This window comes from Lineus longissimus, chromosome 17 (assembly GCF_910592395.1).
Source record: "Lineus longissimus chromosome 17, tnLinLong1.2, whole genome shotgun sequence".
NCBI classification, from domain to species: Eukaryota; Metazoa; Nemertea; class Pilidiophora; order Heteronemertea; family Lineidae; genus Lineus; species Lineus longissimus.
In genome coordinates this window covers 3,218,880-3,234,548 of record NC_088324.1, presented here as the reverse complement: position 1 = coordinate 3,234,548, position 15,669 = coordinate 3,218,880, and the positions used below count along the sequence as shown (strand labels likewise).

The 15,669-nt window shown below is 41.5% G+C and overlaps 1 protein-coding gene across 2 annotated transcripts in view; it reads left to right on the top strand.

Moving 5' to 3' along the window:
• The window catches only part of LOC135501255 (nucleoporin NUP188-like), a 65,095-nt gene that overhangs the window by 31,628 nt on the left and 17,798 nt on the right, over positions 1-15,669 (top strand). The window contains exons 19-31 of one of the 2 annotated variants that reach the window (XM_064793276.1): positions 1,692-1,809; positions 4,157-4,229; positions 4,929-5,051; positions 5,648-5,891; positions 6,445-6,534; positions 7,579-7,728; positions 9,498-9,667; positions 10,240-10,306; positions 10,946-11,025; positions 12,016-12,091; positions 14,287-14,418; positions 15,011-15,171; positions 15,296-15,450. In XM_064793276.1, the coding sequence (XP_064649346.1) occupies positions 1,692-1,809; positions 4,157-4,229; positions 4,929-5,051; positions 5,648-5,891; positions 6,445-6,534; positions 7,579-7,728; positions 9,498-9,667; positions 10,240-10,306; positions 10,946-11,025; positions 12,016-12,091; positions 14,287-14,418; positions 15,011-15,171; positions 15,296-15,450 (1,639 nt within the window). Of the gene's footprint in view, positions 1-1,691; positions 1,810-4,156; positions 4,230-4,925; positions 5,052-5,647; positions 5,892-6,444; positions 6,535-7,578; positions 7,729-9,497; positions 9,668-10,239; positions 10,307-10,945; positions 11,026-12,015; positions 12,092-14,286; positions 14,419-15,010; positions 15,172-15,295; positions 15,451-15,669 lie in introns of both variants that reach the window. The other variant, XM_064793275.1, reaches the window with a different exon arrangement.

Sequence of the window (15,669 nt, the reverse complement as noted above, 5' to 3'; positions counted from 1 at the left end):
GGGTTTTTAGCTCACCTCTTAGCAGAGGTGAGCTTATCCCATACCGTGGCGTCCGTCGTCCGTCGTCGTCGTCGTCGTCGTCGTCGTCGTCGTCGTCGTCGTCGTCCGTCGTCCGTTAGCAGGGCACGTTTCGTAACTGTTAGAGCTATTGAGTTGAAACTTGGTACACATGTACCCTTATGTAATGACACCTGGGAGACCAAGTTTCGGTCCGATTCGTTTCATGGTTTGGACACCAGGGGGCCAAACGTTAAAAGTGAAAATATGCAATATCTCCCTTAATAGTAGTCGGGAAATTTTGAAAAAAATATGGTAGGTACTTCTAGCAAAGGTGCATCATATATCCTCCGGGTTTTTGATTTGACCTCCTTTTCAAGGTCACAGAGGTCAAATGGTGTAAATTAGCCGTTAGGATGTAATGATGGCACGTTTCTAAACTGCAATGACTATTGATACCAAATTTGGTACACATTTACCCCTTAGTCAGGTGATCTCAGGGACCGAAGTTTGGTCCAATATGATTCACCACTTGACCACCAGGGGGCAAAATCCAAAAACCTTAAAAATGTGATTATTCCTTAACTTCTTGCCCGATTGCCACCAATTTGATATCATGGGTACATCTAACCACCATACAGTATATGTCACACAGGTTTTTAATTTGACCTTCTTGTCAAGGTCACAGAGGTCAAATGGCGTAAATTGGCCGTCAGGCCGTAACTATGGCACGTTTCTTAACTGCAATGACTATTGATCACAAATTAAGTACACATGTACCCCTTGGTCAGGTGATCTCAGGTACCGAAGTTTGGTGCGATCTGATTTGCCGTTTGGCCTCCAGGGAGGGGGCCAAATCCTAAATTCTTCAAAATGCCATTATTCCTAGTAATGACTTGCCCGATTGGCACCAATTTTATATCATAGGTACATCTAATTCTAACAACCATTCAATGTGTCACCCGGGTCTTCTTTGATTTGACCTACTTTTCAAGGTCACAGAGGTCGAATGTACTGTAAATTGGCCATTTTGGGGAAATTGTAATTGCTTGGACCTACATCAAACCTAACACTACATGACACAAGACCATGCTCTTTATCCATCTTTCCTCCACATGAGGTGAGCACAATGGCCCTGGCCATTTCATTTTATTTGACCTAAATTTCAAGGTCGCAGAGGTCAAATGGCATAAATAGGCCGTTTGAGGGTAACTATGGCACGTTTCTCAACTGCTGAAGCTGTGAACTTGAAATTTAGTATACATAACTCCCAAAATCAGATAACCTCTGACACCGAATTTCGGTCCGATCCGATTCTCAACTTGCAATCAGGGGGCCAAAACTAAAAAAGGTACACAGTGCAATATCACGCTTATTAGTGACTTGTTTTCAATGATATTTTGTCACTTGTTTTCGATTTTTTTTTATGGTAGGTACATGTCCACATGTCATACTGACTTTGGTTTGACCTATTTACTATATACATGTAGCATGTTTCATAACCAGAATGAATTCCTAACCACCAAATATCTATAGGGTGAGTACAATGGCCCCTGGCCGTTTCATTAAACCGTTTAATTTCTGCCACAAACACGTAATTTAGTCTCCCATGAATTGAAAATGAGGTGACGAACCAACATGAGCTCCGTGAACATTTCATGGGTTACAGTTTAGTTTCTGCTTATCATTTCCAGTGCCTTGATGCGGAGAGTAAGAATGTGACAACAGCATGTGTCCTCTATATCCTCAGAGAGATCTTCCCCGTCTTCCAGAAGTGGCGCTTCTACAACATCGGTCGAAGAGAAATGATAGGTATCTAATAGATATTTTTATGTGCATTCAAATTAGATACCAAACGCCCTAAATTAGCCCTGATACCGCACCACACATTTCCTATGAAAGTGGGTCATAATTTTATATTGTGGTCTCGCATGTGCCAAGTCACAGCAAAAGCAGGCGCATGTCGCTCTGAGTTTGGCAGGTTAAGACAGACTATTTGTTCAATTCTCTGTTGTCTGCCTCTTGTGAAATATGAGCACATCAATTTCTTCCATCATCTCCTGGTGTCATGTAGGCTCATCATCTGTGCAACATGTGACTGGTTTTACTGTGACGGGTCACCTTTGTTAATATATCTGAAATATAACCTGCCTCATACATTTTTGGCTCACCGTAGGGGAGTCTATACAACAGCGCAGTGTCCGTCGTCTGTCGTATCCTATTTCAAAAACAGTGGCACGTTTCTTAACCGCTTGGGCTATGGACTCAAAACTTTGTTTGCATGACCCCCTAGGTCAGATGACCTTTGACACTGAATTTCGGTCTGATTTTTGACTTGGCCACTAGGGGGCCAAAACTGAAAATATAAATAGTGTGATATCTCACTTATTAGTGATTTGTTTTTGATAGTAGGTACTCCTAGAAAGGATATATGACATATCATACGTGTATTTGATTTGACCTACTTTTCAAGATCACATAGGTCAAATGGCGTAAATTTGCCGTTTGAGTGTAACTGTGGCACGTTTCTTAACCAATAAAGCTATGAACTTGGAATTTGGTACACATGACTCCCTACATCGTATAACCTCTGACACCGAATTTCGGTCTGATCTTATTCTCGACTTGGCCACCAGGGGGCCAAAACTAAAAAGGTAAAAAGTGCAATATCTCGCTTAATAGTGACTTGTTTTCAGGATACATCACACATTTTACAGGTTTTTGATTTGACCTTATTTTCAAGGTCACAGAGGTCAAATGATGTGAATTGGCCGTTTGTATGTAACTATGGCACGTTTCTTAACCACTAAAGCTATGAACTTTACACTTGGTACACATGACCCCTTAAGTCAGATTACCTGCGACACTGATTTTCGTTCTAGTCTGATTCTTAACTTGGCCACCAGGGGGCAAAAACCAAAAATTTGAATAGTGCCATAACTCACTTATTACTGATTCATTTTGGTAAAAATTTTATGGTAGATACTCTTAGCAAGGATACATCACGTATGATACGGGTTTTTGATTTGACCTACTTGACAAGGTCACAGAGGTCAAATGGCGTAAATTGGCCATTTGAGCGTAACTGTGGCACGTTTCTTAACCCTAAGGCTATGAACTTGAGACTTAATACAAAGGACCGCCTAGGTTGGGTAATCACTGACCCTGAATTTCAGTCCAGTCTGATTCTCGACTTGGCCACCAGGGGGCCAAAAGTGAAAACCTAGAAAGTGTGATATCTCGCTTATTAGTGATTCGTTTTCAAAAACATTTTTATGGTAGGTTCTCCTTGCGAGGATACAACACATATCATATGAGTTTTTGATTTGACCTGCTTTTAAAGGTCAAAGAGGTCAAATGGCGTAAATTGGTCATTTGAGTGCAACTATGGCACGTTTCTTAACCACTAAAGCTATGAACTTGAAATTTGGTACACGACTCCCTACGCCATGTAACCTCGGACACCGAATTTGGATCTGATCTGGTACTCAACTTGGCCACCTGGAGGCCAAAACTAAATAGGTAAAAAGTGCAATATCTCGTTTATTAGTGACTTGTTTTCGATGATATTCTTATGGTACTTACTCCAAGCAACGATACATCACATGTCATACCGACTTAAGTTTGACCTATTTACTATACATGTACAATGTTTCTTAACCAGGATGAATTCCAAATCACTAAATATCTATACGGTGAGCACAATGGCCCTTGGCCCTTTCAATTCTGTGGAAATGTTACTGCCATTTTTGGTATCATTTTCAAGCTGAAATCATGCGAGAGGGGTTGGGAACGGGGTAGGGGTCACAAAAGCATTCGAAGTTTGAATAAGGTAAAATGGGGTATGTAGCCCCGGTCTAATTGAAGTTGTACTGGTTCCGAATTCTCGGTCGTTATGAATTCTTGCTATTAAGGATACCCTTGGGACTGACAAGTACTGTCCTTTACAGAGAGGTGTCCTGATTACAGAAATCAAATTAATGAAAACAGCCAATCATGAACAAAAAACTAGTGTCCTGATTAGCTGAAAATGTCGAATTTTTATTTTAGCTAATTACGAAATTGTTTTCCATTTTTCTGAATAATTGCAATAAAAAAGTACACGAGCTGGAAAATTCAATATATTTTTGTTTCAATTTGTTTGATGCTTTCATTTCAGGTCAAAAATGTCTGGATATTTTCCATAAAATCCTCAATGTTAGAAAGCCATCCAAAGGTGTAACAACAACAAGGTAAATAATTTTTTCAAAATAATTTTTGAGGGATCTATTCCAAAAACCAACTGCTGGAGCTGGGATGGTAAGAGTACGCCACTTTATGGCAGGCGAGTTCCAGGCCTAGCCTCCCGCAGTCTGTGTGTTTCCACCAATAGCATTGGTGCATTTTATTTATTTATTTATTTATTTAAACTTTTCTATGCTCGACAAAAATTACATGTACATAAAACAAATGGTAATAGAACAACATCAGAGCATAGACGGGAAACCCATTAGGCGAAAAATTAACCTCTTTAATGGGTTTCCCTTGCCAGTAATTAGCACCAAAATAAAAATACAAGTATAAAAAAGCATCTCAGGTAGGCCTGCAGCTAGCACATCTGCAAAATCCTACCCAAGAGCAACTATTGTAACATCGAACGAATAAAACTTGTTATCATAAAACGTATTTACAAGACGTTTAACACAATTGTGATTGTGCGTGACGCGCAAGTCACGTGGGAGGTCGTTCCACAGGTTAACAATTAACAATGTAAAGTGGCGTACTCTTACCATTAACAAAATTAACAATGCAAATAGCGATCATGCGGTGCCTTTCAACCAGCTTGCTCTTTGCAGATGGGAATCAGCAGCTGGGTAAAAAACGATACTCCCTTCTGGATTGCTTTTAAAACAATTCATCTTTGAAATTTTGTTGTTTCTTGATTTCAGAAGTGGTCCATCACTCGTTGACATCTGTATCTACTGTTTGATGTTCACGGAGGCTGGCAGGTCGCTGCTTGACGTCATCTCCATCGGTGTGGACTCGGTGGACCTAGCACTCTCCCAGCAGGGAAGGTAAGAATAGTATTATCCACTTTTTGATGTCTGCAGTTTACATGTGGTGTGACATGGTGATGTAAGTCATTTCTTCTTGTCTTTATTCATATAATCCCCTGACTAGATTAGGATTTATTCATATCATCCCGTGACTGGTTTAGGATTTATTCATATTATCATCCCATGACTAGTTTAGAATTTATTCATATTATCATCCCATGACTAGTTTAGGATTTATTCATATTATCATCCCATGACTAGTTTAGGATTTATTCATATTATCATCCCATGACTAGTTTAGGATTTATTCATATTATCATCCCATGACTAGTTTAGGATTTATTCTTATCGTCGCGCGACTAGTTTAGGGTTTATTTATATCATCACGTGACTAGTTCAGGATTTATTCATATCATCCCATAACCAGTTTAGGATTTATTCATATCAGCCCGTGTCTAGTTTGAGATTTATTCTTATTGTCACGCGACTAGTTTAGGGTTTATTTATATCACCACGTGACTTGTTCAGGATTTATTCATATCATCCCGTGACTAGTCAGTTTAGGATTTGTCTGTATTAGTGTTGGTTCTGCAAACTAATGTTTTTCATTTCAGTGCACAAGAAGGCATTGGTACGGAACTTATTCAACAGATTCGCCTCGCCTTCTCTGTCCTCAACCGCCTCCTATTACTGCGCCCGGCCAACCAACCACCCTCTCCTGTTGAACACGCCCTGACCACCCAGCCTGCGAATCGTCTCCAGAAACATGTGGTGGCGACGATAGCGCAGTATATCTACCACCGACATGACCCGAGACTGCCAGCACTCTCCACACGTCTCTTGAAAAGGTTAGCTATGGTGAGTATGGTGAATATGGCATTATTTATCTGAAGATTCATTCTGTGTGTTTGTGCCTGATATATATTTGTATATATATTTGCGAAGACATGCCTTGAATGTCACCAAACAATTTTGCGTGATTTGAAGCCAGGCCACGCTAGTTTATTCATCTCTTACAAGAAATAAAAATGTTTTTACATAGTGCTGCGTAATGAGTACAGTAGAACATTTCTATTAGGGAACCCTCAGCGGGACTGGCAAGTGTTGTCCTTAATAGAGAGGTGTCCTGATAAGAGAGGTCAATTTTAGTGGAAGCAAGCAATTTGGGACCAAAACTGGTGTCCTTAATAGAGAGGTTGTCCTTAATAGGGAGGTGTCCACTAAGGGATGCTCAACTGTACTTTACTCATGCACATGGCTTAATGGCTCTTGGTTACCAGTTTGAAAAGACACTGCAAGAAAAGTTGCTGTTCGATTGAGTCTTGCCAATTTTGTATCCTAATTTCTACTAGACCACTTTGCCACAGATTTTCCTGAAGTCGAACTGGCAATCTGTGTTTGTATATTTCAGGTGTCACCCATGTCTCTGATGGCCTGCCTGGGGAACGATGCACCAGCAGTCAGGGACATCTTTTTATCAAGGCTACAGGAGTATACAGAGGTCAGTTTAAACATTTATATATGTTTCTACTGATTGTGAAGGGTGATAGGTGAGACACTTGTGACTCAAAACCAGAAAACTCCAGGTAGTTGGAGCTCATCAGCTGTGGCATGCAGTTCATCTATGGAAAAATTACGAACATGGTCAGAATATCGCTGGCTGAGTCATGACTGGTTTGAAAAACCCCAGACAAATGCTGCCCAATCCACCTTGGACACTTGTGCATCTAGGGGAAGGACTCTGACTAGAAACTAAAAGTAAAAAAGTAAAGTTAGATATTATAGTGTCACCCCTAATGAATGGGCCAGCTAGCTTTTGGCTTATGGGACACTCTTCACTTCCAAACTTCTATCTCTAATGCCAGGCGCTTGGCGAGAAGGCAGTTTGCACCCTATATTTAACTAGCTGGCAGCTAACCAAACAGCCGCATCGGAAAGAGGTTACCAGCATCCCTCGAACCTTCGACCTTCCGTTCACTAGGCCATCGGTGTCTCACCTATCGCAAATTCACAATAGAAACTATGATCGAAGCATCTAGCTTCCAAGGGTGTCAGTTTTGGGGTCTATGCGTTATACTTCATATTACAGCACATGAGTTTTATGTTCCTGACAATGCTGGTAAATGGAGAACATGCTCAACAAAATCTGAGTAGGCCTACTCATTTCTACTTAAATCTAAGTAGACCTACTCATTTCTACTTAAATCTAAGTAGCCCTACTCATTCCTACTTAAATCTAAGTAGGCCTACTCATTTCTACTTCAATCTAAGTAGGCCTACTCATTTCTACTTATATCTAAGTAGGCCTACTCATTTCTACTTCAATCTAAGTAGGCCTACTCATTTCTACTTCAATCTAAGTAGGCCTACTCATTTCTACTTCAATCTAAGTAGGCCTACTCATTTCTACTTATATCTAAGTAGGCCTACTCATTCCTACTTGAATCTAAGTAGGCCTACTCATTTCTACTTAAATCTAAGTAGGCCTACTCATTTCTACTAATATCTAAGTAGGCCTACTCATTTCTACTTTCTCTGTTTCCAGGACATTCGGCTGAAGGTTGTGATCCTTGAACTGCTGGCCGTGTGTGTGGAGACGCAGCCCGGCTTGATCGAGATGTTCCTCAACATCCAGCTCTCAGACACCATCTCTGCTAATAAGAAGACAGGGGAAGATACGGGGAAAGCCAAGAAGGTAGGACCGCCGGGCCAGTTGCCAGTGCCAGGTGCTCTCTGTAGACAAACTGGTTCAAAGTGTCAAACTCTCAATCCGAAGATGGTGGGGTTCGAACCGCGGCCAGTCTAGTGACTTTATCCCTGCAGGTTAAGCTCAAGTAAATTGGAATATTGCAGTCTGGAGGGGGAGGCTTCATGTCCAGATTGGTTGGTCCACAGGACTGCACTATTTTGCCCAAACAACACCTGTACACCTGCATGTGAATGAATCTAAACATAATGGTGTAGCGATATATCAAAATTGGTCCTTCAAATAGCCTAATGGAATGGGCATTTTGATAGAAATTGTGCAATCTTAACCATCTCAGTTCATTAAACAACATATCGGTGAGATTCTATGCACCGAAGTTTGCTTTAAGTGGTATTTGTAATTATTTGCAAAGTCCAAGCACCTTTGCCACCAATGACTGTGAGAAGAGTTTGTTTGAAATGGACCAGAGTTCAAAATTTGAAATTGGGCAGTTTAGTAACTGCTTTGGCAATGAGCTCAAGTAAACACTGTAGTGACAGCAATTACCAGATACAATGTGCCCCAGGGGCTTCTGTGCATGCCTGTGGTGACAGTTGTCATAAAGCGCTTTGATATGAATCATGGCAAGTGGAGCGATACCGTAATATAAAAAGCGCTATTATAATTCTCACGCATTTGAATTTGAACCTCAGGAATCTATTCAAATAATTATATTCTCCACTCCAGGGTATTCGACTTTTGCTTCTTCTTTGACTTTTAGGTGTTTCTAACAAATCCTGTATAATAATAATAATAATAATAATAGTCGGCGTTTATATAGCACTCGAATTACTCAATAGCTGGGTATTCTCAAGCGCTTTGGGACTATCATCATCCCGGTCTCCACAGAAGTCAATCTGGGGTTTCAAGGAGCAGCTACAAAGCGCTCATTCTTGAACTCGACCAGTAGGAGAAAGAAAGTGACGATTAAGCCGGGAATCGAACCCACGACCTCCGGATCATGAGTCCGACTCTCTACCACTGCGCCACCGCGTCTCCTAGGCCTAGTTGCTCTATTTCTGGTTGACATTTACATTAGGATTTATATTCCTTTCTTTTCCTTCTGCACTATTGAAGAAATGTTGTTCACACCAGATTAAGGGTTGGCAATTGAACAATTGGCCAAATGCATGTATTTACTCTGTTCAGTGTATCAATAATTCATAGTGGATCCGTCCCAGCAAGGTTGTGTAATAACCTGCAGGGTTACGGCCCATTTCGCCCACAACCCATTTCGCCTAATTCTTATTTCGCCTACAACCCATTTCGCCTAATTCCCATTTCGCCTACAACCCATTTCGCCTACTTCTCATTTTGCCTAAACCCATTTTGCCTACTCCCATTTTGCCTACTCCCATTTTGCCTATGGGAAGTAGGCGAAATGGGAATTAGCCGAAATGGGAATTAGGCAAAATGGGAGTAGGCGAAATGGGTGTAAGAAAATAGGAGTAGGCGAAATGGGTGTACGCGAAGTGGGTGTAGGCGAAATGAGAGTAGGCGAAATGGGATGACACCACCTGCAGATGGGGTCGAGAGAGAAGCTTCCAAAATGACACTTTTTGAAAGCGACACTTCTGCCCCTTCCCTCCCTGCCCCCGCCAGCTCAACCCTGCTGAAGACCCAAGGTTTTCAAGTTTTTGTGGTTCATCTTGAGATACAAATCTGATTCAAACTTAGATAAACTTTAACAAAGTCGTCCATGTGTGTCACGATTGCAGGAACTCTCCCTAGGCCGAGTGAGCTGCCTGCAGATCATCCTCAACCTGCTGAAGGAGCACCAGCAGGGCACATTCTACTGCCCTCCTGACCTCTTGTGTGCCGCCACGGAACTACTCCACGCTCTCTGGTACGGCAGGAGAGAAACAGCAATGGCTGTACTGAGAGATAAGTAAGTCTGTGGGTCTGTCTGTCTGTCTGTCTGTCTGTGTGTGAGGGTCTGTCTGTCCGTCTGTATGTGTCTGACTGTCTGTCTGTCTGTATGTGTGAGTTGAGTTGTGATCCAAAGTCATCATCTATAAAGTTGAAATAATGGCAGAAGAAATTGTAAGCTTGGGATATTCTGTGAGTTCCTGAAAATAAAGGGGGTACCTTGCATATGACAAGTGACGCCCCAGCCCTATTCCTGACTGAGGTAAACGCAATTCACTTCTGGTCTCCAATCCCATAAACTGAAGGGGACATGTAAATGTATTCCAAAAAACCTGAGAGATTTTTTGCCCCAAAAACCACCTATTTTAATATATAGTTGGTGAATTCATAAAAGAGTATTTTGAAAGTAGGCTACTTTGCTTGTGTCACCAATTTTTCTTTTTGCAATCGTGTCGAATGCACGGTTGGTACATTTGTGTCACTACTGCAGTCTCAGCAGTTTACAATCACCTAAATTTGCCATCAAAATGTTTACCTAACTGAGTTGAAATTGTGACTTTTATAATGATCTGTTTGTTTGCACTTTTCCAGATCGGATTTCTGGCAAAGTCTTTGTAACCCACTGATGTTGGACTTGCCTGAACCATCGCAAGATGTGGTAAGTGTTTCTCATATACAGGACGACCCAAAAAATGTAACCAATGAAATGAGCGACCTGGAAAAAGGCTTTAAAGGCCTACGCTGTTCGTAAAAATTTGAGATTTGTGATTGAATTTGAAAAACTCCAGTTGTGTGAATACGGTCTGAATATGAATTTCAGCATTGTCATTGTGCAGACTGATATATAAATACTATACATGTAGATACCAAGTTTCATTCTGCATTGTGTATGACTGCATTTCTATTTTCCTGGACGACCAGTAATAACGAACGGTGGACCCCTTCATAGATTGTTGACTTCAAAATTCCTGCGTGTCTTTCTAGGAAATGAAATTCCTGACACGTTGCAGTCTTTTGAATGATATGTGAAACCGTGGTTCAACGTTGTATCTGCCAGGGCTGGAAGAAAAGCCTACCCAAGTGTGGAACAGGTTGAGTGGCTTGCTTGGACTCTTACTTCTGACTGAAGACAGAGTCACAAGGCCAATAAATGCAATTGATGCCTAACTGTAGTGGCACATAAAAACACTCATCCCGCCATGGAGGTAAATACTCCCACAAGACTGGTAATAACACATCCAAGTGCAGAACAAACACTAAAGAAAAGACAATCTGAGAGACATTTATTTCTTTCCAGGATCTCGCGATGATGAGTGACATAAAAACATTCTCGTACATTATTCGTATCCTGGCTCATGAGCTGTATGGATTAACGGGGTAAGACTCTCTCCATTTATCTCTAATTTAGCTAATACCTATTCATTCCTCAATCAGTTTTTAAACTGCCTTTAACTGATTGTCTCATCTAGACTGTAGCAGTCCGGCAAAACCAAATTATTTAGCATTGTTGACTTACAAAACGATTCTGACAACTTTACATCTAATTGCCTAATTTAAAAGACTACAAGATTTAGATTTAGATTTTTCTTGTTATTTCATTAGTTCAGTATGAGCTATATGAGCTATATGAGCAGTGTGTATTTGATTTAGCGTCAGTGTGATGAAGTGAGAACGAGCGACACTGTGTAAAGCTCCTAACTAGCTCCTAACTCGTCTCGTTTATTTTTCATTGCATAGACTCGTCAGTGGGGTTACGATTTGAAAAGTCTGATGGTATTTGTTTCAGTGACAGGTTATTTTAACCTCTTGATTACACGTGTTTACCGCTATAATAAACCTTTGTGTGTATTGTTTGGTATGATCTGGCTCGGCTCTACTTGTGTATAGTGACCCAGGCATGTCGTCTGCTACCCACCAACTTGAACTAAGTCGTATCGATGGCACTGTGGTGGCGACGAAGACCGAGGTTTTGCCAGATGCAATGAACACTTTGCTAAAGCGCTTCATTCTTACCTGGATCTGTCTCAAGCACTTTACTACAGCTTGTTGCTATTATAGGTCAACACAGATGAATTCTGGGACATCAAGGAGCTGCTCGTGCTCATTTAGCGCTGAACTTGTTCACTTGGGACTTGACTTTGTACTGACTAACGTGGCTGCACAGTAGCACCAAAAAAGGCCCTGGTATGAAATGGTTTGAATGGTAGTCAAGAGGACACTTGAACAAAAACTAATGCATTCAGAATCTTTCGGAATACAGTTTGCCTTTGATACACTTTTTAGATAAATCGAAAGTTACCAAATCTCTTGCGGTTACAGTAATGAAGAGCAGTACAGCTATAATTGACCTCGTTCATATTGTTTTAGGAACAAGGTTGACAGTAATTTAGAGAAGGTGCTGGGAGCAATCACCAAAGAGAAACGCCTTGTTCACTGGTCTAAGGTTAGTGCTTATGTTACGTAAATATGATCTCTAAATGGAATAATCAAAAGGCCGTGGCTATTCGTACCGTGACAGGGCCGGCTGGCCTGGCTGGAAGTCAAGGACCCTACCCACACCCGGAGCCAGGAGTAAAGGCACTTCCAACACTTGTCACAAACAAACACCACCTCAATCATGAATTAGGCCTACTTTCCTTACCCACCATCACCCATGTCACCACGGTGCGATCTATTTATTCACTCCGTATTATTCGCACCATCACGGTATGGTACCTTTCACCGTAACGGTGTTTCTGATGGTACAAATAAGACCGGAAACAATGGCCCCATGCACCGAGGTGGTTCGAATAGCCAGTTCCTAATCAAAATAGCTGCATATTGCAGAACTTGCAATAAGAGAGCGCGGGGGGAAATCAGAATAGGCCTAGATTTTTACATCAATTTCATTAGAGAATGAGTTTTGTTGCCTCAATACTAAAGCCCTTTCAAATAGGATTGCTACGTCTCAATGGCCTCACTTTATTATATGCCTTGACCATGTATAAATAAAAACCTAGGCCTATTCTGATTACCCGCGGCGCTTGCTTATTGCAAGTTCTACAGTATATAGCAGACTGTTATTAAACGTGAGCTCATTAACCAGAGAAGGCAAACATATTGGAACTGTGACAGCCGGTGACGTCAGCAATGGTATTTCTTTCACATTCACTGACCTTGCTTGATGTCACGGTTTTGAGATAAGTGGTAGCAAACATTTTCAAAAAGCTAGTCTTATTATCATCTTGACTACCACCGTTTTTACTAAACGTTTTTAGCTCACCTCTGGGGAGCTTATACGTATACGACACCGTGGCATCCGTCGTCGTCGTCTGTTAGCAGAGCGCATTTCATCACCGCTAGGGCTAGATGGCTAAAACTTGGTGTGATGATGGTAGCTTTGAGCAATATGCCCAGACAGATTTTTCTTTTTCGCGATATGACCTACTTTCTGGCCTCAAGGCGGCCATCTTGGAAATTGTTTGCCTTTTTGAAGTTTATGGTTGTACGTAGAGTGACAAAATTGTTTATGGTGTGTGTATCTAATAAGGTTGAATGACATATCATACAGGTTTTTTGATTTGACCTTCTTTTCAAGGTAACAGAGGTCAAAGTTCACTAAATCACTGATTGACGGCAAGTTTCGTTTCTATTTGAGCTTGAAGGTTCTAAACCTGTGAGGACATATATCTAGGGACCCTCTATTCTACCCAAAAATTTGTCCCGCTCGGACTTCAAATATAGCCGCCAGGTGGCCATCTTGAAAATTAAACAAAGTCGGATTCAAACAAAATTTCATGTGATTGTATATCTATGTACTCTCTACAACGTTCCAGATTTTCAGTCAAATCCAATGACCAATATGGCCGCCAGGTGGCCATCTTGGAAATTAAACAACGTCCTATTACTCCGAAACTAATGATCGGATTGCAACCAAACTTCATGTGATTATGTATCTATGTACTTTTATCAATATTCCTAATTTTCATTCAAATCCCATGACAAATATGGCCGCCAGGCCGCCATCTTGAAAATCCAATGAAGTCCTATTACTCCTAAACTGTTGAACAGATGTCAACCAATTTCCATGTGACATGTACACTCTTCAATAACCCTGAAATTTAGTCAACTTTATAACCAAAATGCTATAGTTAGATGGTACCGGTTATTTTCTTTTGTGCCATTGAGCCAAGAAGAAGAATATTATTCAATGGAATCAAAACTGGTGAAACTAGCCAGAAACTGTTCTCGCCATATCCACTGCAAATGACATGCATTACATTACCCGAGGTGAGCACATGGTCCCTGGACCATTTCATTACTGCTGACCGATTGCGCCGTCCCTATAATAAACCTTTGTGTGTATTGTTTGGTATGATCTGGCTTGGCTCTACTGGTGTATAGTGACCCAGGCATGTCGTCTGCTATCCACCAACTTGAGCTAAGTTGTATAGATGATACTGCGGTGTCAGCGAAGACGACACCCCTCTATTAAGAATGACCGATCTATTGAGGACACGAGTTGCGGGCCCATATTGGTTGTTTTCATTCGATCTGACCTCTGTACTAATCAAGACACCTCTTTATTGAGGACAGTACTGGTCATTTCCAAAGGGTATCCTTAATAGAGAGGTCTTATTATAGTCAGTTTTGTTTCAGTATATCCGTGATACGCTGCAGCTCGAGGCTGAGCGGGATGAGGAACCAAGTGAGGAGCAGCTGGCTGAGAACAGTCTGGTTCACCTCCTCTGTGGATGGAAGAGCTTTATCACTGTGCTCGCATCTTTCAGAGTAAGCACCTTTAGTTTCACATTTGAATATGGTGTCTTTGTAAAACGTTTATCGCAGTGGTGCCTGACTGAGCTTCCTGCTGAGGTAAACACCGACCAGCACGACTACCACCACACTAAGACTGGTTGGCCCAGTGAGGTCAAATAGACCAGTCTTGATTCTGAGGAACAAAACAACTCTACAACATTGTAAAATTTCGACGTTTGGGTCCTTTTTTTTTGAAAAATGTACAATTGATAACATGCAATGAGTTGTATACAGGAGCAACAAGTGACGTAGGTACATTGGACGTATTATTTACAACTTACTGTGATCCCCTGTCCATATGTCCATTTGTTGACACTGGAAATAAACAAAGTCATTGATTGACCAGAGGATATGGAGTCAAAAGTGATGATGCTGATAAGCAGTGCTTCAGGAGGTTTCCGGAACTTTCCGAGTGAGAAGTCACGTGATGTTGTTTTGCAAAAGAGGCCAGTCTTAACAAAGTGCAGCGGCAAGACTCGCAACTTGATGGAGGAGGACCTGATCGTCAAACGATCCTTCTTCAACAACAAGTCAACCAACCAATCACTTCTCCGCTTCTTTGCAGGGTGATGTGTTGTCATTGAGCAGGAACGATAAAGATCTGATTATGAGTCATATACTTGACGGTGTACACGCACAGCTTACACAGAGGATCGACAACCTCAGGCTAAAACTTGCATCCATTGGGAGTGAGGTTTATTTTATACTTCTGAAGCGATGGATAGGGTGAGTAATGGCTAACATCATATAACTCTTCATCTGGATTGATTAGATGGAGGAATTTTTTGGTGGCTTGCTGTGCACCAGACCGAGACTATCTTTATAAATTCCCCGTCACATTTCCTTTCAGATCTGTCAAGTCAAGTTCGGCCGTCTTAGAAAAGGTGACAGATGTGCTGCGTGTGACGTGTGCCAACAGTGAGACATTGATCCCTGGGGTCCAGGTTGGCTTGCTTGGTTCTCTCATACTCTTGGTGCAAGAAGCAAAATCAACGATAGGAACAGGTAAACATGCAATTGTGCTCGTGTGATTCATGGAAGTAGCTGTGGTGAAGTGGCTTAGACTCTCGACCAAGTGGCTAAGAGATCCCTGGTTTAATCTCCACAGTCAGCATGAGACTGAAGGCAGGTGTCTGTATCTAACTCGCCTCTCTCCACCAGGCATACAATATGGGCACCGGTCAGGACTGCTCAGGTTGCAGCGCTGATTGGGCAGCTCTTCTG